At 41.2% G+C, this 27,384-nt stretch overlaps 3 protein-coding genes across 4 annotated transcripts; all 3 read right to left on the bottom strand.

Annotated features, from left to right (window-relative positions):
- Positions 1–2,121: 2,121 nt before the first annotated feature.
- LOC122025782 (putative serine/threonine-protein kinase receptor) lies at positions 2,122–3,248 on the bottom strand. The gene is made up of 2 exons (XM_042584657.1): positions 2,535–3,248; positions 2,122–2,463 (listed from the first exon to the last, which is right to left on the bottom strand). The coding sequence occupies exons 1-2, from the start codon at positions 2,899–2,901 to the stop codon at positions 2,258–2,260; spliced, it is 573 nt and encodes a 190-aa protein (XP_042440591.1). The 5' UTR covers positions 2,902–3,248; the 3' UTR covers positions 2,122–2,257.
- A 179-nt stretch (positions 3,249–3,427) lies between these two features.
- LOC122023608 lies at positions 3,428–8,572 on the bottom strand. Of its 2 annotated transcripts, none has more exons than XM_042581812.1 (6): positions 8,402–8,572; positions 7,338–8,295; positions 7,082–7,254; positions 5,099–5,135; positions 4,914–4,978; positions 3,428–4,309 (listed from the first exon to the last, which is right to left on the bottom strand). In XM_042581812.1, exons 1-6 carry the CDS (start codon positions 8,509–8,511, stop codon positions 3,847–3,849), a joined length of 1,806 nt encoding a protein of 601 aa, XP_042437746.1. In that variant the 5' UTR covers positions 8,512–8,572; the 3' UTR covers positions 3,428–3,846. The 2 variants fall into 2 exon arrangements, with proteins under 2 accessions (XP_042437746.1, XP_042437747.1); XM_042581813.1 differs by having other exon boundaries at positions 3,428–4,303.
- Positions 8,573–24,658: 16,086 nt separating this feature from the next.
- Positions 24,659–26,131, bottom strand: LOC122025718 (thiamine thiazole synthase 2, chloroplastic-like). The gene is made up of 2 exons (XM_042584569.1): positions 25,197–26,131; positions 24,659–25,005 (listed from the first exon to the last, which is right to left on the bottom strand). Exons 1-2 carry the CDS (start codon positions 26,082–26,084, stop codon positions 24,841–24,843), a joined length of 1,053 nt encoding a protein of 350 aa, XP_042440503.1. The 5' UTR covers positions 26,085–26,131; the 3' UTR covers positions 24,659–24,840.
- Positions 26,132–27,384: the final 1,253 nt, after the last annotated feature.

Below are 27,384 nucleotides of genomic sequence, written 5' to 3'. Positions count from 1 at the left end.
AGCTTCTCTTCATGCCTTTGATCCGCCTCTTGACTTGGAAAGCTTCCAAGATCCTTCAAGAACTGGCGATCTGATCTTTGAGAGCGCTGTGGAGGAGTTGGCGAGAGATCTGGAGTGAATCGGTGAAGCGATGCCGAGGGAATCGTGCGCCTGCGGCCTTTATCGACGCCAACGGTCGGATCCCGATCGATTCGAATGTTCCCAATCGATCGGGGAGGCTTTGGATCGATTCACGGATCGATCCAGAGCGCCTCTGTGCTCTGGGAAAACGCCCGGATCGATCCATGGATCGATCCAGCGCTTATCGCGCGAAGCAGCCGCGTCCCAATCGATCCACTGATCGATTGGGACATCTGGATCGATCCACGGATCGATCCAGAGGCTCTCTGTTCGCTAGGAAAGGCTTGGATCGATCCACTGATCGATCCAGCTCCTGGATCGATCCACTGATCGATCCAGTACTTGGTTTTTGCCCAAAACCAAGTCTCAAGCCTACCAAACCAACACCCGGTCAACCTTGACCCATTGGTACATCATGCCTAGCATCTGGTCACTCCTTTGACCTGCTAGGACTTCCCACCAAGTGTCTGGTCAATCCCTTTGACCCACTTGGACTTTTCTAGTCGTGCCAAGTATCCGGTCACTCCCTTGACCTACTTGGACTTCCACCAGATGTCTGGTCAACCTTGACCCATCTGGATTTCCTCATGCCAAGTATCCAGTCAATCCTTTGACCTACTTGGACTTCCCAACACCAGATGTCCGATCATCCTTGATCCATCTGAATTTTCCCTTGCCTGGCTTCACTCACCAGGACTTTCACCTAGTTTCACTCACTAGAGTTTTCCATCTGCCTAGCTTCACTCACTAGGACTTTCCATCTGCCTAGCTTCACTCACTAGGACTTTCCATCTGCCTAGCTTCACTCACTAGGACTTCCCAGTCAAGTATCCGGTCACTCCCTTGACCTACTTGACTCTTCTTCAATCAATATCTTATTGTCAAACATCTAAACTCAAACCAAGACTCAGCTTGGTCAACCAGGTCAACCTTGACCTGAGGGATGTTGCACCAACACATACTACATGTGCTATGGGGACAAGAAGGGTAGTAAAAGAATGAATCCCTGTTTCTCTATTATGTGAGACCCTTGAGATTATAAGTTAATCTCATTTTTACCCTAAGTGACTATTTAGCTGTCTACTTGAAGTTCTGATCAGTGTTTGCTACTTTAGCATGTTTTTTATTGGCTATGGATGATTCAATTTATGGAGCATAACTAGGAAAGTGGCTGATTAGAATGAATTGATTTTAGATAAAAAGGAATATTAAGATTGATTTACATCTGTGACATTTATTCACTAGTATCGGTTACATTTTTAGTTCAGTACATAAAATGTAATTGTGAATAATATGTTTGATTGGAGATGGTGAACATGCTCTTGATATGATAATCAATATGAGAGATTAGAGATGTTCATATTAATGTAAATAATTTAATCTGGGATAAAGCCAAGTGATGATCTCTCTGATTCATTCTATGGAACAGCTAAGTAAGGTGTGACAATCTTCTTAACAATTAAATGCTCAGTGTGTTTGCTATCGCACGAACCATTTACCCTAATATATAGAATGGATGTTCTTATTTGGTCTTTGTGACTAATTAATTTTGCTCTGGTCTTCGTGATCTGATCACCTTGTAGTCTATATGACTGACATGGTGTATGTGACCAGATAACCTTTATGGATTGACTTGGACGAGTGAGAAATGTTGGAGATCGGTTACATTGCAATTGATTTGCAACGTTTACATTGAGGAGATGATTGATTCATCTTCCTCATGGTATGCTGCAATAAAATGAGTCATCAAAGCATCGGTTGCAAACCGATGCTTTCATCTAATAAATAGGCGTCCAAGAAATCTCGAGGAGGGAGCGAGGTGATCGTGAGCGAGCAAAGAGGAGCATTCGGGAGCAACAGAGGTTTTGGTTTGTGGATCTTAAGAAGAACTTTTCGAACCGGTTTTGTGATCGCTCTTCGATGGCAAGCGGTGACAGGTAACCAAGTTCATCTCGAGAGATCATTGCGAGTTGTTACTATTTTATTGTGTGTTTATTTCATGCTGTCAAAAAGACAACAGTATACGGGGCCGAATCTTCTCTCGCCGAGCTTATTGCCAATGGAGAAATTGTTGGTGGCATTGACAATGGCGCCGAAGTCAAATAAGGGGAGGTTCAAATCTTCTTGTCCAGCTGCTTTAATCACGCACCTCTCTGCGTGCCGAGAAGAAGACAGTTTCAGCAGATGGAGTAGCCTGAGAATTACGAGGGATTAATGATATACTTTTGCTCTTCCATTTCCATATGCAAAAAGCAGCGATGGATAGCAGAAACGACGCCACCAAAGTAACTGCTACGATCAGCCCTACACGCCGCCGGCGAGGAGTGCTTGATTCAGAGTAGGCTACAAAACAGAGATAGGAATATGTTGATATGGATGAAAATCGTGAAGGTACAGTTCACTAATTTGTTCACCTTCGATAAGATCGGCGGCGGCGAGCCTGACGAAGAGATCCTGCCCAGCGTCCCTGCCGAAGAAGAACTTGATGTCCGTGAGCTGCGTGTTCCAGCGAATGCAGCCGCTCCCGGTGACGTTGGCGCTCGTGTAGGCCGTGCAGTTGCAGTCGTTCAGGCACAGACTGCCGCATTCCTCCAAGGTCAAACTCGTGTTCATGACCGCGGTCGACATGTCCGGCGGCTTTACGCTGCTCTGGGTGAAGAATCCGTCGGTCGTGTTGCGGCAGTCCAAATCGGTCTTCCTCAGGCATCCGTCGGACCAGCTCTTGATCAGGTCCCAGTTGGTGAGGTTCTTGGGCTGGAACCCCTGCAGGCACACGCACATCGGCGACGAGTTGGGGGAGCAGATCGCGTTGGGGCCGCCACGGTGTCGCAGGGATCCATGGGAACGTATGCTCGAACGCTCCACTGGTGGTTGTCCTCCGCCCACACCAGAAGCTGAACCTGGCCGGAGGAGTTCAAGGTGATTCTGGAGAGGAAGGAGCTGTCGCGGACGGTGTAGGAGTAGACGAATTGTTGGGGGGTCGCCGGCTCATAGTGGTACTCCACCAGATTCTCTTGCCCCATCTGCGGAACGCCGCTGAGGTAGAGCCCGGTCCACGGCCCCGACCGCCACAGCGGCTGCATGCCGCGCCACAAGAACTCCTCCGGCACGCCGTCCATGTCGACTCCCAGAACGTAGTCCCCCGGCGCCAATGGTTGTTTCAATCATATTTACATCATCTCAATAAAGAATAATTATGGAATAATTAGGACAATGCAATTACTTCTAACGATAATGCTAGTAATATATTGTTCTTATTAGTTTAAAATATTTACATCTTCACTTAATTTTTATTTGCAGAGAAAGCTAAAAAAAACCTAACTGGTTGACTTTATTATATCTATCAATTGCTTTTAAATGTAGACTACAAAGACTTAATCAAGAGTCAATCATTTGGTATGAGATTGCTTTCAAGCACCAGATAGACTCGTATACAATTCCAACAAAGAATCTGAAACTTCACCTCAGTACAAATTGTCTTTCTGCATCGTTTAATGTTGATCCTAAAAGAAAGTACTCAATCTGCAAGGATTTAGAAATGATCATAAACAAAAAATTTAGTAGAATGGCTTCCTTAATCATCTTTTGTTTAGAATCAGTAATTCAAATAATGTTTGTCAGAGCAATGCATCATGCTACTATCTGATTGCCCAAGAAATAGAACGCTGGCTGCGAGAATGGTCAACCGGTTCAATACTGTTTCGAAGCTCGGAGAAAAACAATAAATCAGTAGCCGTTAATCTGCCTATGAGTCGTTCCTGAGTAAAGCTCCTTGGCGCCAGTAAGGCGAGAAAAGGGAAGTTGATTCTGACCAGGAATCTTATTCTCTAGCCTACCATCGGAAACAGATCTCGAGAATGATTGAGCAAGCTCCAATGCAGAGGCACCTTTTCCAAATCGAGGTCCAGGAACTTCAGATTTTTGATTCTCTATGACGGGCTTGCGCCAATTGTCAGTATCCGCCCGAGGTTGTTCAAGTGGTTTGTCACTCTCTCTAGAGTTCTTTCTGTTATTATTTCTCCACAAAGCACTTTGCATATCTACTCTCTCATTATCCGGGCGATGGTCTTTGCTCTCCGTATCCTTCGCAGTCCTTTGCCCAACGGATAGCCTCTCAGCTCTTTCTCCAAGTTGGGTTGATGAATTTGGCTCTGTCTTGTGATCGATCTTCAGAAGATCATTCCTAGTCCTTGCAAAAAACGTAAAACAAACGACATGAGCTATAAATTAGCTTTGAAAGGCACCTAACAAACCCCATAGTTAATTCACAATTAGACAATAAGATAGGAAGGAGGAATGCACGTGTTACAAACCACCAACACAATTTATAGCCACTATTGAGAAGAGCAGAATATCAAATAGAATAAATGGACAAACCTACTCAACAGTGAACAGTTAATGCAGTAGACATGTACTCAAGGAACCTAAATGTACAAACATGTGAGCTGTGAATCTAGAAAATAGTCATAATTTTGTTATCACACTGAACAACTCTACAAGAACAGTTAGATCAAAGTTACAAGAGTCGTGACTTAAAATATTAATATACAGGCAAAAGGTTGGGAAAAATCAACAAAATTGCATTATACAGAAGTACAACTGTATTTTTATTGGCCCATAATGTTTTTAAGACCCACTACAAAGCAAGTCCTTTGAAGCATAGACTAAAGAATGAAAATATGGCAATGAAACACCTCTTCTGCTTATATAAATTAACAGTCATTTATCTTTCAATGAATTTAGTCAAAGAAACAAGCAGCAAGATGAAAGTTCATGATACAGACAGTGACTACCTGTTGGATGATCTGATCATGTCAAGCTCATTAGCTGCAATATCTATGCCACGCTCCTTCAAAACCTGCAAAATTATGATTAATTGCTATATAACTAAAAGAAAGATTTAGAAGGCACCAGAAAACCCATCCTGCACTGGGACCCAAGAAGAGTTCTGCATATATAGATAAACAAAGAAACTTACCAGTTCCCGTGGTCGAGCTCCGCCAAAAACACTTTTCCTACAATAAAGCAAGGTAGTACAGTTCATAAGAAATCAGTTACATTGTCGCTGATTCAAGGAAGATCTTTAAGTGTGATAATCAATGCGCTTGTGCAATATGAGAAAAGCAAAAGACACCCTTATGAATTTATAGCTAGCCAATAATTCGGTCCAGCATCAAATATCATTAGTGGATTAACAATGTCAAAAAATATGACACATATTTATACCTTTACTGTAAAATAGAAAGCATATCCATGAGTGAAACCTAGGAAATAAGCTCCCCCTTCAAAAGCTCCATTTCCCAACCTCTCTACAAAACATTGTGCATCAAATCAATGCGATGACCCAAGATGCACAGGATTAGACAAAGTTACCCAGAACACTGATCCAATTGTTGAAATGTGGCCATTATGCATTAGTAGTCTTGAACTAATACACTGCTTACCTCAGAGAATGGACAAAATGGGATTAGTAAGTGTAGTCTCCTTTGTAAATATACTAGTGAAGCCTTTTGTGTGCTTGTGTGATGGTGACTTGGTGGCTAATGTGTTCATATGGTTCTTGAAATAGTTGAAATAAAAGAGGAGAGGTCATTTCAGAACCCTTTTCTATATGTTTATTAACTCTTAACTATTTATATAGAAATCAACACCACCTATGTGGGTCTCAATCCCAGATGAAAAAAATAAAATTAAGTCAACAAGTTTGTGAATAAATCTCAACAGTATTTTTTGTAAACCAGGTCTTCATTTGTGAATCGGGATTTTAAGTAGAGAAATGGCCTTAGAATTCAATGATAGATAAATCCATGTAATCAATGACAAAAATTGAGACTCATCTTTTTGATCTAGAAACCAAATCATTGCATCATATTCAATCCCCTCAAAATGTTTACATCTTTTTCAACATATCAAAAAAGCAATCAGTTGGCATGATCTAAAAAATGAAGAGCCAAGATAACTGATCAGTAAGAGCGAAATCAATCGATGGCTGAATAATCATTTTGGATATACAATTTTGTGCTTTGGCCAACATGACAATTTATCAGGTTGGTTTACACAAAATTCAAATAGAAAAGAGAAGACAACTAAAGCAGCTGAGAGAAATGTAAAGTTATCAGCTATCTGCAGAACAGCTACAGAACTCAAATATAAAGAACCTAAAAACTACAAACAAATAGCTAGACTCCTTTTAAAAAAAAACTAATTTGTATCATGAACTTTACATGTTCTACAAATCTATAGTAAACTTTCAAACTTAACAAATCCATCCCAGAGTTAACTCCCAATCAAGTTGTCGATAAGTAATGATGTAACCTAATCGGCAACTTTGCTGACTCAGATTTCACATCACTCATAATTAAATCCAATCAATCAAAAAAAAAAAATCAAAGTAATATCAACACCTGCCTTTTCCCTGCCGTCTCACCTCCCATTTTGCAAGGTGGCTGATACGGCAAGTAAGGTGGGACCTCCGAAATTGGGTTCGACGTCAAGAAAGTCAGCTGATGTAATGGTCAAAGTCAAAAAGAGGTCACCTCCCGAGTCGTATCGATGTCATTCCGAAATGAGCCCAGTGTCACCGCCAAGTGCTCTGGCTGATCGAACCAAAGGGCCGATCGGGCATGCTAAGCACATCGCTCGGTTGGACCGAACTCTATATTCAAGTATAGCGGCCGAATGCAAGATGAACCCTGACATAAAGTCCGACCGGACATATTGTCTAGGCAGATGTTGAATCCCCAGTCTCAATCAGTCGGCCCAAAGTCAATCGGCCGAAAGCCAGTCGGACCCACGGGGCTTAGCTCCCCACTACACAGAGGCAGGGCCCCCAGTCTATAGCCGATCACCCTCAGAGCCGATCAGACTTACGGGACCCAACTCCCCACTTCTCCATAGGCAAGGCTCTCAACTCACCATAAAAATATGAGACAAATGAGTTTAGCATAGAAGAGATTCTGACCTCTCCCTGTCAGCACCTCCTTCTGACTGCTCAATAGTTTGTGACCGAGGCTTTAGATTCAGTTTGGGGCGTTCAATTGCTTGCTCCCCTTCATCTGCTCCAGCTGACTCTGGTTTTGGCAAATTTAAATTGCCATGCACTTCATGGGCATCGTTCATGGATACCTGATATGCCTACACAAGTGCCAAATAACAACCACACTTGCAAACAATTTACCAACACAAGAAGATTGTCGAACAAAGGATACCACCTATACCTGCTTGTCATCAAAATCCCTAATTTGAATGTCTTGAGATTCAAGTGGCTTTCTTCTTGGGAGAAGCTTAAGCTTTGGATGCTCGAACACCTCTGTCGCACCTTGCTTGTGTACTTTTGACCCACTGAACGCACCATCACAGGAAGTTGGCCGAACACCCTCAAACAAGTAACCAATAGTTTGTTTCTCGTTCACCTCAGGGTACATTGGAGATCTTGCCCGATGCTGATCTTGTACCCTAACTGGATAAGAGACTGGTAAAGCCCTCTCCTTGACGTCTGCATAGACCACCTGCGACGAAACTGATTTTGGATTCTCCCTTTCTAGATCCCGATAGATGCCGTCTACAATTCCAACTGTCTCAACAAACTGCCTTTCCATGTCTTCCCTTTCATGGGGGCTGACAGTCTCTGCCTCTGGATGCCTTAAGTTCCATCTGCCCGATGACACCTTCTCAACTGCGCTCGCCTGTGCGAGCCTCGATGCCGAACATACAGGCTGGGTCGGCAAAGAAGGCGGCGGCTCACTTCCGACTTCCTTCCTCGGACCCCAAGCAGGGCCGCCGTTGTTGGAGGGACGAGGAGAGGGGGAAACATGGCCAGGGTTAGGCACAGGAGCGATGACAGGTGAGGGAACTATCGGACTCGAGATGGGGCGCTTGGGCTCGGATCTGGGAGGGGCAAAGGGCCGGAGAACATCGTCAGGGGCGGCGGCGCGGCGGGGGACGGAGGAAACGTCGAAGGGCTCGCGCTCATCCTCATCAAAATGCCTGCCGATGTGGGGCGGATGTGAGAGGAACTCAGCGGGTCGTTCCTCGCGGGCGCGAGCAGGGGCTGAAGCCGCACCTGCGGATCCGGGACGGGGGCGGAGAAAGTGGTGGTTTTGAAGGTCGGACCTGCCGGCGCCGGGTGGTACACCAATGCCCCAAGCGCCAGGTCGATCGGTCGGCCTAGCGGAGCTGCACGAAAGAAGGAAGAGGGGAAAAAAACTCATCTTTTTTCCCTTTTGAATCGATCGGAAACTCAAAGAGAAGAGGCAATAGAATCAAGGAAAAGAAGTTGTACGCGTTGTTGATGCCGCTGCCAGGTGCTGAGGGGAGGGCGAGTTGGGAAGGGATGGAGCCGCCATGAAAGTCCTTAAGCGTCATGGTCAAGGAAGCCTTCTTCTTCGACATCTTTTCTTCCTCTCTTTCTCTTCTTCGACACCTTTGGATTCTCCGCGATCTTGAGAAATGAAACAAGATGAAAGCGAAGCGAAAGAAGCGAGATATCGATTCCCGATGGTGATGGAAGTGGACTGAACATGTGGGCTTTTAATTGGGCTGGTTAGTTGGGCTATTATTTTCCCAACGAACTCAATCAGTCATAAACTTCTCCTTTGTTACCTTTATTTTTCATTCAATTAATGTTATTATAACAATTTTAATTACAATAAAAATATTTTTCAGATAAAAAAATAAAATAAAATATCCTTTTAATGATAATACAAATAAGAGCAACCTATTTAATTTTTTAAATATATATATATATAATTATCTAATTTCTTATGTCATTCAGGTTGATAGGGTGAGGAAATGAGCGTTAGAGGAAGCAAATGATTTAGAGCTTCACTTTTCAAAATTGATCAATATTGTAATCCATCATTATTACTTTATCAGGTTAAAATGAATAAATAATTCTTTGTGAGAAAGACTAACACAGGATAAACACACACGGCAGAAAATTAAAAAGAGAATTGTTAAAATAATACTCTATACGTGATTTAATAGTTAAAATGTCCTATTGTATTACATTTTGGAACAAATTTGAGTAAATCAATCCTTGTATCCTCTAATACTATTGTAACTCATGAACCACCCTAGGGGTCCTACAACCTTATTATTCAAGGTATGGTTTATATATAAGGATCTAAATTTAGTCTCTATTTTCTTCTTTAATTCTTTACTTTTTATCAATCTCCAACGCCTAAGAGTAACTGAAGTGTTGAACAAACTTTGTCGGATAATTCTGACATCCTCTAACTTGTATTGTATTATTTTCATACAGAGTGCCTACTCCAACATCCAACAAATTTAATTTCTTACACATCACTAGATATAATAATAATAGCTATTTAGAGCTTTTGGTTACAACCCTACGCATTAATTAATTAGTTTGCCATTGTATTTAATTTGAATGGATTTTCTATTATTTAAATAAGCTCCAATTTTTTATTTTTTATTTTTTATTTTTTATTTTTTTGGTTTTGGTACTATCATTTGTTTAGTTTTGCAGGTGAGTCTCCTTCAAAGGACCTTTGCTGGATCTCATCTTATTTTTGTTTCTTTTTCTTTTGTTTGTATAAGATTCAAAAGTATTTGCTGTTCAAGCTAAGCTATAGATGATCATCGGCCTAAGTAGGATTAGTGTGTGTCAATAGCAGAGGATGAAATTCGACTCGTCGTTTCTTTTTTACTCATTTTATTGTGTTCGTTCTATCAAAATTAGTCACAGCCACTATTAAAAAAGTTATTTTTAACCACGAATATTAATTATTAATGACGGTATTAAATATCGTTATTATTGGTGGTTCAATAACAATGAAATTTAGTACCTGTTGCTGATGTATACGCATTAACGACAATATTTATTCATGTCTTTGATGTTTTATCATTAACGACTGTATTTGTTATTTTGATCGTTATTGTCATACCTTTAACGATAGGATTTTCTCCCGTTGTTATTGCAAGATCTTTTATGATAGGATTTCCTCCCGTCATTATTAAAACATTCTAACTAATTAAGAAAAAATTATAATAAAAATTGACACAGTGAATAATATTGGTTCCGTTGATTCGTACATGAATATCAGAAGTGACATAAATATACCAAAAATAGAAAATACAAAAATTACTAAAAAATAGTAGAAAAGTATTCAGATGCTTCGAACAGTAAGACAAATCAAATTAAAGACACAAAATTATCTGCTAATTTAATGGTTGGGATGATCCAAATATGTTGACTCAAATTAAATCAAATTAAAGATACCTAGCTATCTTCTAATACAATGGTTGAGATGACTTTTGACTTAAATCAATTAAAATGTCCACATATATGCATCGAACATCGAGCCCCCCAAGTTGCGTTCATCTTCCTCGTGTGCTGGCATTACTTTTGAGCTCGAGAGATAGAGATCAGCAGGTTCGGCGGGCAGCAAGGGCGCACAAGGCCGGCGGGCAGCAGGGGTGCGCAAGGTCCGACGAGCAACAGGGGCGTGCGCGACTCTTCATCTTCCTCAGATTCTGTCGTTGCCATTGCCGTCGAGCTCGAGAGATCAGTAGGTTCGACAGGCAGTAGGGAAACTCTATTCCTACAGTGACTTTGCTTACCTTCCGTGTAGTTTTGTGTCCCCTTCCACCTCTAGGGCTTTGAGCACACAATGACAACTCCTCACTGCAGTTCCACCGTCGCAGAGAAAATCAAGAGATCGACAATCCGACGATAATCTCCAACCTCCTATTTCAAGTGAGATTTTTACTTTCTTCCTTTCTACTTTCTCTTCATTTTCTATGACAAAGATCCTTAGAATCTGATTACTTGTATTTTCTCATCATTTTCTATGTCAGAGAACCTTAGAATCTGATTATTTGTATTTTCTCTTCATTTTCTATGGCAGGAATCCTTAGAATCTAATTACTTATATTTCCTCTTCGTTTTCTACAATAGGGATCCCTAGAATCTGATTTGTAGTTAAATTTATTCACCTTTTTAAATATAGAATGGCACCCGATAAGAAATGGATAGATCTTATTAATGATCCACTTGATGAAGCATATGGACAGAGGATTGAAAATTTTTTGGACTATGCTTTTGAATGAACAGCACATGAAATTCAATGCCCATGTGTTAAATGTGTAAATACACATTTTGGGTCTAGGGAATTCGTTAAAATGCATTTGATTGTTTATGGAATACTTCAAAATTATAGATTTTGGTATCATCTGTTGGAGCAGGAACTACCAGATGATCGAACCTGAGTTTTGATTATGTCAAAATGTCCAAAGTTAAGTTGTCTTATGATCTAACAAGGTTAATTGAGCTTGCAGAAAAATCCTAAGTTATCTTAGACAAAAGTCCTAGTGGATTATAGGCAAGTGGAAAACTTTAGGGGGAGATAACCCTAGGTCCTAGGGGACGGTAACCCTAGGTGATGGAAAGTCCTAGCTACAGTTAGACAGGTGGAAACCCCTAGGGTGGTAACCCTAGGTTATGGAAAACCCTAGGGGAGGAAACCCTAAGTGCTAGGGGTGGTAACCCTAGGTTATGGAAAATCCTAAGGGGTGGTAACCCTACGCGGAAAGTTCAATCGATCTAGAGAACCGGTCTGACAATAGGTAGTCTCTCCTGAGAGGAGTAAGTGAGGACGCGTTCTCCGTTAAGGGAACAGTGGGTGTCGATTCGACCTAGGATTTCTGGAGAAAATCCGAAGTCAGAACCGGACAGTCCGAAGACTGCCAAGTTATTCATTTATATATCATTTGCTTTTTTGTCTAACTCTGTTTTACAGAAACTAACAATTATGTAGGATTAGTTTCGGCCTTGATCGGTTGACTGAGCCGGGGATCAGTCGATTGAACCACCAAAGCAAACAGATAGATTTCTAGCCAGATGAACGAGTTCGAGCGAAGCACAAGTGATTTTGTAATACCTTTAGTTCTTCCAAGCATATTCATTACAGTGTTGAAGATATTATCAAATAAATTTTTCTGAACATGCATCACATCTAAATTATGTCAAATGAGAAGATACTTCCAATATAACAACTTAAAAAAAACTTCTTTTAGTCAATAATTTGTATCATCAAAATTAGGCTGAGATACTGGTAAGAATCCATAGCTGTCTATTTGGTTAATAATTTCTTCACCTGACTTGATTATTGGTGGAAGTTTTCTAACTATAATATTCATTATGAAAATTTTCTTATTTACCTAAAAGAGTGTTTAAAATTTACGGTAATTATTGTTACAAACCATAAGTGCATAGTTACGTCATCAGTAATATAAAAGATTATCAAACTCATAAGGACTGATTATAATCATTAGTGATCTGTTAAGTAGAATTAGCTAAATAATTGGCAATGACAAGTTATGTGTTAAGTAAGAGAAATAAGGTGACAAAAGGCGAATACGTTCGCCCCCAGCGCTCCCGCCAACCCGTCCCAGGGCCAACACAGAGGAGGCAAATCACGGGCGGCTAGCTAAGCAAGAGAAATAAGATTGAGAATAAGAAAGAGAGAGAGAGAGAGAGAGAGAAAGTTGCTTTGGGGAGATATTCTAGGGGTTCGGTTTCATTGTGATGTGTATCAATGTATCATGGTTCACCAAGTATCTATCTTTAATTCACATGCACTTGTAGGAAGTTAGATTCATTACCGGCTCTCCCCTGCTGTGGTCAAGCCGACATGATATTTAGATTAATATCCCTTGCTATGGACTAGGAATGCCTCCTATGAAGTCCAGTAATGGATCACCCCTGCCACTAGGGCTCCTCGATCATAAATTATAAAAAGCACTCATACTCAATATCATTAGAGATAAAGATAGCAATTACGTGCAATTCCCTACTTCCTTGTCGGGAAATTGCTTCTCCTTTCAAGACCATACCCTAGATGTCTGTTAACAGGTTACCCCTGTCACTAGAGCCCCTTGGTCATACAATCTAGAGCATCCCCCTACGGGATCAATAATCCAATACAACAATTCAATCAAACATGAGAAATAAGATCAAACACAATGCATACACATAAGATCAAATAAATACAAAGCATGATAATATCATCTAGATAGAAAATTGGCATATCCATGAGTTCTTATATCAATCTACACCATAATTATTCCCTTAATCCTAGAATAATAGATCTACTTCATGGTTAGAAGAAAAAGATCCAAAGATATAAAGATTGAAAGTATCTAAATCCAACAAGAAGAGGAAAGGAGAAGAATACTTATATGGTTGTGTCAAGTGATTTTCAGATCCAATCCTTTGCTTACGGAGTCGATGTGATAATGGAAACGACCTCAGATCGTCGAACGAAAAGCATGGAGAGCGTGGATTGTCACCAAGATGGATCTCCTTAAAGGAAGAACCTTCCTCCCTTTAAAAAGGGAAAGAAACCCCCTTATATAGTGTAGGGCATGGGCCTGGCACGGCTCGTGCCATTGCCGTGTGGAATCCATATAGCTAAGTTCTTCTTGGTTGTGTCGGATATGCTCGATGCGATGTGTGATAAACACATTTCGTAAACATGTATAGCGAAAAATAAAATAATAATAATTCCTAAATTATTACATCACATGCATCACATGCATACAAGGATACAATATGCCAAACATGATCACATAATTAAATATTTACGAAACATAAATTTATGTCAGGTGTATCTTACGGATGACCTGTAATGAGAAGGGCATCAACTGTAGCGACACTGTCGAACCTCGCCTCTATTTGTATCCATGCCGAGCTCCTCAGGACAACTCTTTGAGTACAAGTCTCTCCTTCAGAAATTACTAGCCATGAGCGAAGAAGAGGGATCAAGAGGAAGAAGAAGAGAAGCACAAAAGGAAGATATTTCTTCCTTGTAGTGGTCACGGTAACAAGGGAAAGGGCTTCCCCTTGTTGGTGGCGACAAAGAGAGAGGGGGGAGGGAGAGGAGAAGAAAATTTGGGTTAAGGTTTTCCAAAAACCTTACAAACCAATTAATGATCTCATGTGTATAATCTTCTCTCAATCATATCAATATATAACTCTTATTAATGAGTTGGATTAGAAAGCTCAAATTCAATCGATTATCCCTTAACAAAAAAATTAGTCCATTAATCCCTTGGTTTAGTTCACAACTAAACCAAGTTGGTTCATGACTAATTCATTATTAAACCAAATATAGTCCAACTCTTTCATAAGAGATGTGGCACATTCGCGCTTCTATTGCGACAAATATTTTCATATTTGTCTTATGTATAGTCCAACCAAATATTTATCTCTTGATCTAAGAATCTTATTTTTTTAACTTTTTTTACGTCTTTTAGAAACTCGTTAGTACATGTGACACAATAGGTGTAGGAGATCAGTGGGCGGCTAGAAGGGGGGTTGAATAGATAACGCCCCTAAATCGATAGCTTCCTACACTTGTTAATTTGCGCATCGAAATAATACAAAACAAGCAAGCTAAAGACAATAAGGAAAGTACAAATCACTAACACGTTCGTTTACATGGTTCAGAGATAACTTACTCCTACTCCACGACTGTTCGTAAGGTGGACGATCCCTCAATCCATCGGTGGATTAGTCCTCGAAAACTCCGACTAGCTCAAACCTCTTTATGGGTAGAGAAACCTCACCACAACATTCAACAAGAACACTTGGATGCAAAGGAAACCTTCAGCACTTAGTGACTACTAATTAGATTTTAACCAAGTCCAATTTCGTCACCTTGGCCGACCATCCCAAGCTCCTTTTTATAGAGCTTAGAAGAAAATAGCCCTGCTATTTTACCGTTACCAGTCGACTGGTCCTTGCACTAGTCGACTGGTGTCAGCCCAACGACTCTCTACTAGTCAACTGGTGCCTGATGTACGTAAATTATATACACTTTTAATTATGTTTTGACGCACATCTACTTGTATTTCATTAGCATAATCTATGTTTATTGTACCATATTTCATTATAGTATTATATTTCCATTATATTCTATTCAGAAATTGCTCTTTGCTTGTTTTGATTGATAGGACGTAATTTAGAGCAAAAATAGAGCTTAAATGAAGTCTAAAGCTTCCAGAGTGTCTGGGACATATGGAACTCACATGGGCATGTGAAAACTAAGTATTTTCATGTTCTGGCTGTGTGGAAGCCATGTGGGGGTCGTGTGGAATCCACACGGCCGTGTGAAGGTCATATGGAATTTTCAGCACTGTAGACTAAAACTAAAACATTCATAACTATGTGGTCGGTTGGAGTTATGGGTTATTCTTTATATCAAAATGTAGATAACTTCAAGATCTACAACTTTTATGAAGACTTCAACCAGAGAAAACCCTATCTCAATTGTATAAAAGACATTACAATGAGACATAGCCATGCAGAGCCATGCCAAGGGTCATGCAAGGGGTGTGTGAGATCCACACGGTCGTGCAACACTTCCAGAGAGTAAGCAGTGGTTGGCCATGTAAGCCACACGACCGCGCAGCATTTTTAGAGGTCAAAAAGAGTTAGGTCGTGTGAGCCACACAGTAGTGTAGCCCATCCATAACTAAAGCAGAACATGGTCGTATGAGCCACACGACTGTGTCACCCTGGCCAAGAGAAAGAAGAAGGAGGCCGTGTGGAGGCCACACGGTCGTGTGGTGCCCTTGCCCTGCTCTATAAAAGGGGGTTTTCTCCCCTTTTCACGGATCTTGGGCTTGGGCCTCTTCCTCATTGCTTGGGGAAGGGTTCTCCCCTTTGGGGAGGCCTTAGATCTTCCATCTTCACCGATCCGTCCTCCTCCAGAGTAAGGGAGCGCCTCTGAGGACACCACACATCAAGGATAAGCTTTCTCTTCTGTATATCTTCATGTATTGAGTTCTAGCTTGCTTTACTTATCGTCTTTGGTTGTAAATTCCCTTGCAATGGAGTAGATCTATAGATCTAGGATGTAGGAAGTAGTTGTGATATGATGTGATGTATGAACTATGTATTTGGACATTTTCTTATGCAATGAAGTGTTTATATCATCATCTATGCGTGTTGTGCCTTGTATGTGCTTGACAAAATGTGTGTAAGGTCAATCCATGTAGATGTAGGGTTTAGATCTCCATGTAGAGAAAGTGTCTTGGATTGTAAAACCATAGGACCTTGTGACAGAAGGTATCCCTTACTTTTTATGGCATTTCCTTGAAACGGGGATCGATTCTTTATTAGGAAAACTAATTAGAGTTTAGAGGGTTCTCCCAAATTAATGTTAGGAAGTGATATGTGCAATTTAGGAACGTGGACCGAGGGCCCTGGTGACAGAGGAATAGTCTTATAATCGGACTTCCTAAATTACTTATTTTACTTAATTGCATTAATCTACCGTTAGGAAGTGATTTGTGTAATCTAGGAACGTGAACCGAGGGCCCTTATGACAGAAGGATAGCCCTATAATCGGACTTCCTAAATTACCTCTTTTACTTAATGATGTTAGAACTTGGGTAGACTCTTCGGTGCAATCTTCGCGGGGTTGTATCGAACTTTAGTTAGAACTCCTACACGAGTGTAAGTATGGAGTTAGGGAGATGAACAATGCATAGAGACATTAACTAACATCACAACGAAACTCAAATCCTAGTATCTATTTCCCTTCATTCACTTATGATTTTTTACTCTCTCTCTCCTCTCTTTTCTTTCTCACTAGCGTTTGTGAACCATTTTATATTGTCTAGATAATTCTCTGTGTAAAGTTAACTAATGTTTAATTAACAGTCCCCGTGGGATCGATAATCTTTTGTATTATTGACGACGTAACCGTGCACTTATGGTTCGTAACAGTGTCATGTACCAATCGACTGATCCTAGTCGTTTCGGGCACAGAAGCTCTCTGTGCTCTCCCCCAGTCGACTGATCCCAGTACTAGTCGACTGGTACAACCCTAAACCTAGGGTTCCCTTTCCCGAGTATATTTCTCTCGCACTCGGACCCTCACGACTCACTTGACTCTTCTTCTTTGTAGCTTTGACTTCTTGCCTTCAAGCTTACTTCCTTTGGCTCTCGTCCCTCGGATGCATCCAAGCCCACGGGTCATCCCAATGTCATCCTTCACCTATGTCTCGAAGTGTGCTTCCCTCGGCTCTTGTCCTTGCCGCTTATCCACGGTCCCTCAAATGCTCCATCCTTCACCGGACCCGAAGCATCAAGCTAAGTTATATGTGTATCCTGCAAACTTGCACACTCACATACACATATCAAATAACGAGAGTAATCCTAACTTAAACCCTTTGCCCAAACACCAAAATACATGGTTGCACGGACCATTGGGATTGCTCGAACAATAGGTTCCCGGTTTATCTTAATCATCCACAATTAATTACTTAATTATAAAATGATCATGAGTAGCATCTAGTAGGACATCATGATCCCCAATTAGCCAAAAAATCATAGTTGATCTTATAATTAATTCTAAACCCTTCAGCAGCTACAGTGAGGCATGCTTCATTCCTTTCACTCGTCTTATACCTACTTGGTTCAGGACATAGTCTATGTATCTTGTCCCTACTAGGCTGACTACGTCACACCTATCTCAAATAATACTTCCACGTTTCACGGATTCAAATTACTCATATATATGTACAAGAGTCTTGCACTTTTAACATGTGATGCTTTGGCAAAAAACTTTGAATAATAATTCTAACGAGTAGTCATAGGATATATGTCTCCTCACAAGGAGCGGTGAATCCTTTATGTGTTATCTAAACACATTCGAACACTTCAACTTATACCCAATCATCCCGGGTCCACACCTCAATGAGATGCTTACTTAAGATGTCAAAGTATAAGTCTCCATGACCAAGATGACTTGTATACCTCAAGTCGAAGGAAACTTACATTCGTGCTGCAGTAAGAACTTCACAGACATATCCATATATATGTAGAGAACCATATGAAGTCTTACAGTGAGTCACTTCAATGAACTAGTTACCATAACCAGCATCCACGTTTAACTCTCGATATCCCAATGTCTTCAGCTAATGAGAAAACAACTGCTTAGCCGAACTAAGGAGTATAACCCGTGTCAGTCTTACATAATTGATGATATCAGAATGCATCAATTCGACAACTAAGAAAATTTCAAATATTCATAATTGCACATATAGAGATAATCACTAGTTACGATCCAATCACAAATTCTCTCATTTTATAAATTATATTACGGACATTCAGTAAATGAGTTTAAAACAATCAAACATATAATATGCAATCAAATAGTGAATCTATACTTATCAAATAAATAGAAAAAATCGTAAGACAATTATCTTAGGACATGCATCAAATTCTAATAGTCTTTGGGTCAAGTGGCACGGCTGTGTGGAATCACACGGTCGTGTTCTATTAAGCCTCTGGTCGATCCACATGGCTGGTGTCTGTATCGGCCCTAGAAAGTTGCATGACCGTGTGAGGTCACACAGTCGGATTCTATTTCTCCTCTAAAAGGGCACATAGTCGTGTGGATTTACACAGCTATAGCCAGCTTCTTCTCTGATTCATTGCACGACCATGTGGAATCACACGGCCAAGGTCTTCTCCTTCTCTGCTAGGTGGCACGATTGTGTGAGATTCACATGGTCAAGCCCCCTTTTCTTTGTTTGCTCCCCAAGATCATCTTCAAGCGTCGTTTTCACTCCAAAAGTGGCTCCTGTTAATAGAAAAACACACAAAGAGCATATCTCTGACAAAAAAGAGTAATTATGCTAAAAATATAATAAGAGGTGTAAAAATACACATATCAATTATAGACAAAATACGTGAATATGCGTCAAAGTATGCATAAAAATGTATATAATCTACGCACATCAATTATCATATTAAAACACCTTCCCACTATAAGGTAATAAAATGCATCAGACTATTATGCAATGTGAGCATACTAATTTACCAGTCGTGCTCCATCTTAACAACATTAAGTATACTGAAAAATCACTAATCATCCATAATAAGATAGCAAGGAACATAAAGTTAGTTTACTTGCAACATCGTAAGCCTCCGAGCCTATATTACATAATTCATTCAGCTCGGCAATTAGAGGCTGTAAAAAAATATATTTATCTTCTTTTTCGGATTCGGTGGAATTGTAAGAAGTACAGTAAGGAACATAAATTCATTTTTCATCCATATCCATGGCTACAAGTTATACGGTGTTAATAAAACTGACCAAGATGAATATTATTGTCCTGACTTACTAAATAGCTGAAATCCATCTATAGAAAGTTTAAGTCTCGTAATACGTTATTCTAATGCAAATGAGGGAAATGTTATATCAAGATGTTTCTACGCAAGGAAGTCACAAGGATGATATATTATACCTCCTTCGTGCACATGCTCATGATGTCACCTCATATGACTTGCTGTTGCAGCAGATATATATAAGCGTTGAAATCTAGTAGTTAACGGGAATTATACATAACATTTAATGTAATTTTTTCTTCTTATTTCCTGGTATGTGATTGTTAGGGTTTATTGATGCTAGAAGGGGGGTGAATAGCTCGTCATGCTCCGTTGGCTTACTTCGATGTTGTTGATATGCAGCGGAAAGAACTCGAAACAAGACTCAAAATGCTAACACGTAGATTTACTTGGTATCCACCTCAAGAAGAGGTGATTAATCCAAGGATTCACACGCGACACACACTCCACTAATAAAAACACTCCTTCTTGGTAACTACCGGAGGTGGAGAAACCTCGTACAAGACTCACACAACAAGATATACAAAAAGAACAAAATACAAGCTAATACAATCGCAAATCTTACAAGATTTACAATGAAGAAACCTTAGCATGCTCTTCTTCTAGCTTGAATACACCTCTTGACTTGCTTAGAAGTGCAACAACACTCCTTTCTAAGCCTCCAAGATCTGGTATGTGTGTATGAGCTCGGTGGAGAAGAACGTGTGCAGATGGGGATAGAGCTGGTGAAGAAGTGACGAAGAAATCACTCGTCAACAGCTTTAACCTCTGTAACGGTCACATCCCAATCGATTAACCAATCGATTAAGGAGCCTTAAATCGATCAGCTGATCAATTCAGAGCGCCTCTGTGCTGTACTGGAAAAGGTCTGAATCGATCAACCGATCGATTCAGGCTTCCTCGCGATTAAGTCCAGATAGGTCAAGGAAATCCAAATGGGTCAAGGATGACTGAACATCTGGTGGAAGGAAGTCCAAGTGGGTCATGAAGCACCGAACACTTGGCACAAGATGGTAAGTCCAAGTGGGTCAAGGTTGATCGGACATTTAGCACGAGGAGAAGAGTCTAAGTGGATCAAATGATTGATAGGACACTTGGTGATGGAGTCCCAACAGGTCAAGGTTGATTGGATGTTGGGTTTGGGTGCTCTAGATTTGACTCGGGCGAGCTAGGGATGGTCAATTTGATCAAGTGATCAAATTAGACCGAGGCCAATCGATCAGTTGATCGATTGAGCACAGTGAGCTGATCGATTGGGCACAATGCTGCGATAAACAGCATCCCAATCGATCGGCTGGTCGATTGGCGATGCCCAATCGATCGGCTAATTGATGGGGAAGTATTCTATGCTCCCGACAATGGCTCCCAATCGATCAATTGATCGATTGGGCTATAGTTTGTCACAACACTGTGCCCAATCGATCAGCTGATCGATTGGACTCGGTCCAATTTGATCACTTGATTAAATTGACCAACCCTAGCTCGCCCGAGTCAAGTCTAGGAACCCAAACCCAACATCCAGTCAACCCTAACCTGTTGGAACTCCATCACCAAGTGTCCGGTCAATCTTTTGACCCACTTGGACTTTTCTGCTCATGCCAAGTGTCCGGTCAACCTTGGCACACTTGGACTTACCATCTTGTGTCAAGTGTTCGGTCATTTATGACCCACTTGGACTTCCTTCCACTAGATGTCTGGTCATCCTTGACCCATTTGGATTTCCATGTGTCAAGTATTCGGTTACTCCTTTGACCTACCTAAACTTCCCAACATCAGGTGTCTGGTCAACTTTGACCCACCTGGATTTCCACATGCCTAGCTTCACTCAGCAGGTCTTTTTATCTGCCTTGCTTCACTCACTAGGGCTTTCACCTAGTTTCACACACCAGGATTTTCACCTAACTTCACTCACTAGGATTTTCCATCTACGTGACTTCACTCACCAGGACTTTTACACTGTCTGGCTTCACTCACCAGGACTTTCACCTGTCTGGCTTCACTCACCAGGACTTTCACCTAACTTCACTCACCAAGATTTTTCCACTGTCCAATTTCACTCACCGGGACTTTCACCACCAAGTGTCCGGTCAACACTGACCCACTTGGATTTTCCTTTCTGCCAACCTTCCTTTTAGACTTGTCTTTGTCTAACCTCCAGTTAGGATTTTCCTAGTCAAGTATCTGGTCAACTTTGACCTACTTGACTCTTTTTTACATCAAACTGGTCAAATTTTGACTAGAGGGGAATTGCACCAACAATCTCCTCAATCGGACGATTGCATCTGCAATCTCTACATATTGTCAAACATCGAAACCCAAACATCAAGACTCAAGCTTAAGCCAACTCAAGCTTAGTCAACCTGGTCAACCTGACCCAGGGGATATTGCACCAATAGTGATTACCATGCTTATAATGAGGGTGAGTACAGATTCTGCATTCATTCAGTTCACTTTATTCATTCTAAAATATCATGAAGCTGTTTATGTAGCAATCAATCTTCATTGCAGGCAAATCTAAACTCCTCACTAATTCTTTGTACTATAGAAGCTATCAGTTATTATGTGATCAGCAGTGAGCAACTCTAATATCAATTGACAAATGCTATCGTAACGTCATTTTGAGAAATGATGTTCTATTTTGATGTTTAATAACCTTGCAGTAGCTGATAGTTGAGAATAACTAGATGGAATGTTTTCCCACACTTCTCTTTCACTAGCCAATATGTCATAGAGTTTGAACTTCAAGTGTTGGTATTTCATCTATATTGGAATGATCAACTGCATTTATCACATTGTGAACCATTGATTATAATGCATTCTTATTAGCTGATGATTCCCCTAGAGTAGTTGTTTCAAATGAAAAAATAATTGAAGTTCTAAGTCGATAAGGATAATAAGGCTCTCCGTGATAGTACCAGTTATAGTAATTTGAAACAAATTCTTTTTTACATAGATGTACTTTCATAGTGTCCTCATCATGAAAATCTTTATTTTTACATTTGGAATGATTACACGGATAACGTAACTCAATACCATTCAAATATTATGGATGACTCTTTGAAAAGTTCACAAATTCTTCAATTTCAGTAAAATATTCATCTCAGATAAAATTATTTTCTAATCTATTATACATTCAATTTTACCAACATTATATTTTATCTTAATGAGAATAAATTAACTTTCCAATATTACCAACACAAGTACAAAACTCAACAATTATGCAATTAATACAAAAGAGAGATACTTCAAACCTAATTCCATATAGAGAGAGTTTCTATACAACTTAGCATATTATTAAACATGCATCCATCAACTACAAATATAATTCCATCTATTAACTAACAACAAATGAACACATAAAGAGTAAGGGGGCGTTTGGTTCTTTCCTAGGAATAGGAATCGGAATGAGAATCATTGTATTGTGGAATGAGAATGGGTATGAGCATGGATATCACTCTTAAAAGCAATGTTTGGTTAGTTGCATATCTTCTATCGGAATAAATCAAAATTTCCTTTTTTACCCTTAAAGAAAAATAAGAGAAAAAATTAGATGTGAGAGAAAGATGAATGTGAGAGAAAAATATGATGAAAGAGAATGATGAGAGAGAAAGTATGATGAGAGAGAAAGTGTGATGAGAAAGAATTAAGAGAGAGAAAGTGTAATGAGAGAAAATGAGAAAAGAGAGTGTGATTGGAGAGAGCATGATGAGAGAAGATGAGAGAGAAAATATGTTGTGAGAGAAAGTATGGTGGGAGAGGATGAAGAGAGAGAAAATATAATGAGAAAAAATTAAGGAGAGAGAGTGTGATGAGAGAGATTGAGGAGAGAGAAAGTATGGTGAGAGAGAAAGTACGATGAGAAAAAAAGAGAACAGTGAGTATGATGGGAGAGATTGAGGAGAGAGAAAGTATGATGAGAGAGAAAGTGTGTTGAGGAAAAAAAGGAGGAAGTGTGACAAGAGATATTGAGGAGAGAGAAAGTATGATGAGAGAGAAAGTGTGATGAGAAAAAAGAGAAAAGAAAGTGTGATGGGAGAGAGAAAGTGTGATGAGAGAGAAAGTGTGATGAGAAAAAAAGGGGAGAGAGTGCGATGGAAGAGATTGAGGAGAGAGAAAGTATGATGAGAGAGAAAGTGTAATGAGAAAAAAAAGGGAAAGAGAGTGTGATAGGAGAGATTAAGGAGAGAGAAAGTGTGTGATAAAATGATGAGAGAGAAAATATGGTGAGAGAGAACAAAGAGAGAGAAGTGATATGAAAGAAAAAATAAATAAATATATTTTGATATTTGATATTAATGGAGAAAATTTTAGTTTTAAGTCAAGGGTATTTTTGGAATAAGGGAATATTTTGATTGATGAAAATAGGATAATGGCTCATTGAAGGGGAGGTACATGGGAATGAGTTATTACCCAATTTCAAGGATTCATTCCCTTATTTGTATTCCTATTCCTATAATCCAAACATTAACAATGGTAATCAATGATTCTCATTCTCATTCCCTACTCCTATTACCCTAAACCAAACGCCCCTTAAGTATACAAGAAGTTGCTCTGCTCTACAAACTATGTTAAAATCCTCCATATAGTCTTTAGGATTTTCTCACATTACCATCTAGTTGTGCCTTGTGCAAGGCTAACATCGCAGTCGGCTGAGTCCTTTCGGTCGGACGAGGCCTCGTCGCTAGGGTTTAGGCCACGACTAGCAGAGGGCTCACGGCCATGGCAGATCTAGCCGGCTAAGCTTGTTCCAAGGATTAGTCCGCCACCGACAGAGGGCTCGTGGCCTAGGCAAATCTGGCCCGCCAAACTCGCGGCTAGCTAAGTTCTCTGTCGTAAGCTCAAGGTATGGAAAGCTCGGGGCTGGAAGCTCACAATCAGCTAAGCTCACAGTTGACCAAGCTCACAATCGTGAGCTCTCATCACATTAAAAATGAGACGAGTGGGAAGGTAGAAGATCATACTGAGATACTGAGATCGAGGAGGAGAGACCGTTGGAGATGCTAGAGATCAGAGAGGACGCTAGAAATATCACCGAGATGGAAAAATAGGACAGATATACAAGTTCAAAGTTTAACTATAATTTTAATCTCAAATTTAGCGTCGTAGTTCATTCTATATTAGAGATGAAATTTAAATTCAATTTTTAATATACAGAGACGGATATATTTAAATCCTGGAATACTAATTAGTTTCATATTAACTAATATTTTTTTATTAATTTAACGACGGCATTAAAGTTTCGTCTGAAGAAACTCCGCCGCCATTATCGAACAAATGAAGCGTCGGAAAGGAGAAAAGGTAGTCGCCTCTCTTCCTGTGTGCTCGTCCAGCGTTGGAAATGAACTACGACCGGAGAAGAAGACGATACACTTGCTAGAAAAGACAGCACTTCCTTTCTTAACAAGGACAGACAAATTGAACAACCAAAGAGGCAATCGGAGAGAGATAGAGAGAGTACATCCCAAACTCCTCATCCTGATCATCATCCACGTCGGAAACCAACTGCTTCTTTATTAATTCCGACCTTGACGCTTTGTTCCTGCTGCGAAGTCCTATGCGTCCACGATCTCCCCGGCGTCGGACGACGCCAGCACCAGCTCTGGGCGCACCGACTCCTCCCCGATGCTGCCGTCGATGGCGTTGGGCCTCCCCAACGCCTTCAGAGCCAGGTGCGCCGCCTTCTGCCCCGAGATCAGCATAGCCCCGAAGGTTGGCCCCTGCATGCGACCCAACCAACAGACCGAATTCCATCGGCAAAAAATCAGACCTTTACTCTTTGAGCAGATCAAAATCAAATCTTTCCGCTAAAAAATTGAAGTTGAGCAGGAAGAAGACAGTATTTGGGAGCGACAGCTCTGTTTCTTCCACCAATAATTGCTTAGGATTGAGTAGGAAAAAATTTTGATACCATTCTCGGAGAGCCGTCGATCTCGGCGACTTCCATGCCGGTGACGATCATGCCAGGCACGACCTCCCTGGTGAGGCGCACGATAGCGTCCTCCGCGGTGTTCATGTCGAGGGCCTTCATCCCGGGGACCGACCCGATCATCCCGATATCCTTGAGCCGCTTCACGCCGGTGGCGCCGAAAGGGCCGTCGTGGCCGCAGGAGCTGACCACCACCCTGGCCTCCATCACGTTGGGATCCATGCACGACTGGGTGTCGTGGTTCATGGACACCAGCGCCCAGTTGGTGACGACGCCGGCGACGCGGCCGTCCTTGACGATGAGGTCCTCTGCCGCGACGGCGTTGAAGAGCTTGACGTTAGGGCGGGCGAGGAGGCGGCTCATGATGGTGGAGATGAGGAGGGCAGCGTGGCGGACGACGACGTAGTTGTCGGCCTCGTCGTAGGGTACGCCGAGCTCGTCGAGGAAGAGGTGGGCGGGCTTGCGGATGACCATGGCGGAGAACAGCTGGCCGCCGAGCCACGCTCCGCCGCCAGGGGAGACCGACTGCTCCACGATGGCCACGCGGACGGAAGGGTCCTTGGAGAGCTCGTACGCACAGGAAAGCCCAGCGGAGCCTGCGCCGACGACGACCACGTCGGTATCGGCATACGTGATCATGTCCGTCATGTAACGGCGGGTCATCTCTCGGGAGACGACGGACTCCTTGATGGGCGCGAAGCGGAAGCCGTCAAGGTCGTACTTGGGAGCAGCGATGGCGGCGGTCACGGAGAGGGAGGAGCGGCCGGTGTGTGGGTAGGGTAGACGGAGGCCTCCCCAGGACGAGCGATGGGAGAGGAGGCGCTTGGGGTTAGCGAGAAGGGAGGAGGTCGTCGCCATGAAGGCCGCCATTGGAGGAGCTCGGCGTTCGATTGGAGGCTTTGCACTTCACGAGAAACCTGAGGTGCAAATAAATAAATAGATGCTATTTTCTCATCAAAATATCTATAAGAATCTATCGTTAGATTTTTGCCATTTCTGTATTGAAATTTTTCTCTGGTTTTTTTTTAAAAAAATATTTATTAGGAGAAGATATTTTTGGCGCGCAGCGAACGAGTGAGTGGCTGCATGGTGGCCATGTTGCAGTCACTTGCGACAGCAGGGAACAAGAAATAATGGAAGGGCTCCACTTGCCATGGCTAAACAAATAAACAGGTTCAACAGAGCTACCAGAGACAGCGGAAGTGCTCAATTTTCCATGCCCAAAGAAATGGGTGCAACAGAGCTTGATGACAACGATGGAAGTGGAATCATTTTGGAGTTTTTGCCTACCATAATTTATCAAAAAAACGTATTTAGATTTATAAGCTGATGAAAAGGTGTATTATATTTTAATATTTATCAAATAGTATATTTAATTTTTTTTTTTTTCTATTTTACCTCTCAATCTTTTGTCTATTCTTATTTTTCTCTTTGTGATGCATACAATTTTATTTTCTTCCCTCTTTACAATACATGCATCCTCTTTTCTAAAAATGATAATGAGACAGGGTGAGGACGGATTTATCATCCTCATCTCCATCCCCCATCCCTGAATTTCATCCCTGTCTCCATCCGCCTTCATCCCCACTTTTCAGATTCGGGGAATCCCCGAACCCGAACCCGAACCATCGGGATCAAATCTCCATCCAGGCTCCATCCCCACTTTCATCCCCAATTAATTTAATATTATTATTATTTTACTATTAATATTAATATTAATATTAGTAATAATAATAATTTTATTATTATTATTTTAAATTTTTTTAATATTAATATTAATATTATTTTTAAAAATATTATTGATCCTGTCTAGAAGCTGAGAAGACGAACCTGCCGGTGTGACGTGTCTGGAAGGTTGACCGCATCCTCATGACCCGGTTGATGATCTGTCCGCTACGTTGACCAGATCGTCAGAAGTCCTCCTCCGGTCAACTGTACCTGTATCCAGCGACCGGGTCCCCCCGGTCTCTGGTACCTCGGTGCTCGAGGCGAATTCCACAAATGCATAAATATCCGGATAATAATAGAATATTGAAATAAATGCAAAGAAGGTACGAGAACGTACCCTGGCCCAGGGGGGCGCCCTCGGATGGATGAGTGAGCTGGTCGTGAAACTGACCGAGTCGTCGTGACCCGGAAGGGTGGATGCCTCTGAACCGACCGAAGAGGA

This window comes from Zingiber officinale, chromosome 9B, assembly GCF_018446385.1.
Source record: "Zingiber officinale cultivar Zhangliang chromosome 9B, Zo_v1.1, whole genome shotgun sequence".
Lineage (NCBI taxonomy): Eukaryota > Viridiplantae > Streptophyta > Magnoliopsida > Zingiberales > Zingiberaceae > Zingiber > Zingiber officinale.
Note: the sequence above shows the minus strand (reverse complement) of the source record. Positions and strands in the feature narration are given on the sequence as shown.

Excerpts from the sequence above, each read along its gene's own strand:
- LOC122025718 (XM_042584569.1), bottom strand. The coding sequence starts at position 26,084 with ATGGCGGCCTTCATGGCGACGACCTCCTCCCTTCTCGCTAACCCCAAG. Across the intron at positions 25,006-25,196 it reads TCGACGGCTCTCCGAGAATG|GGGCCAACCTTCGGGGCTAT; the intron begins GTATCAAAATTT and ends GGTCGCATGCAG.
- LOC122023608 (XM_042581812.1), bottom strand. The coding sequence starts at position 8,511 with ATGTCGAAGAAGAAGGCTTCCTTGACCATGACGCTTAAGGACTTTCAT. Across the intron at positions 4,979-5,098 it reads GAGCTCGACCACGGGAACTG|GTTTTGAAGGAGCGTGGCAT; the intron begins GTAAGTTTCTTT and ends ATAATTTTGCAG. Across the intron at positions 4,310-4,913 it reads ATGATCAGATCATCCAACAG|GACTAGGAATGATCTTCTGA; the intron begins GTAGTCACTGTC and ends GTTTTTTGCAAG.
- LOC122025782 (XM_042584657.1), bottom strand. The coding sequence starts at position 2,901 with ATGTGCGTGTGCCTGCAGGGGTTCCAGCCCAAGAACCTCACCAACTGG. Across the intron at positions 2,464-2,534 it reads CGCCGCCGATCTTATCGAAG|CCTACTCTGAATCAAGCACT; the intron begins GTGAACAAATTA and ends TCTGTTTTGTAG.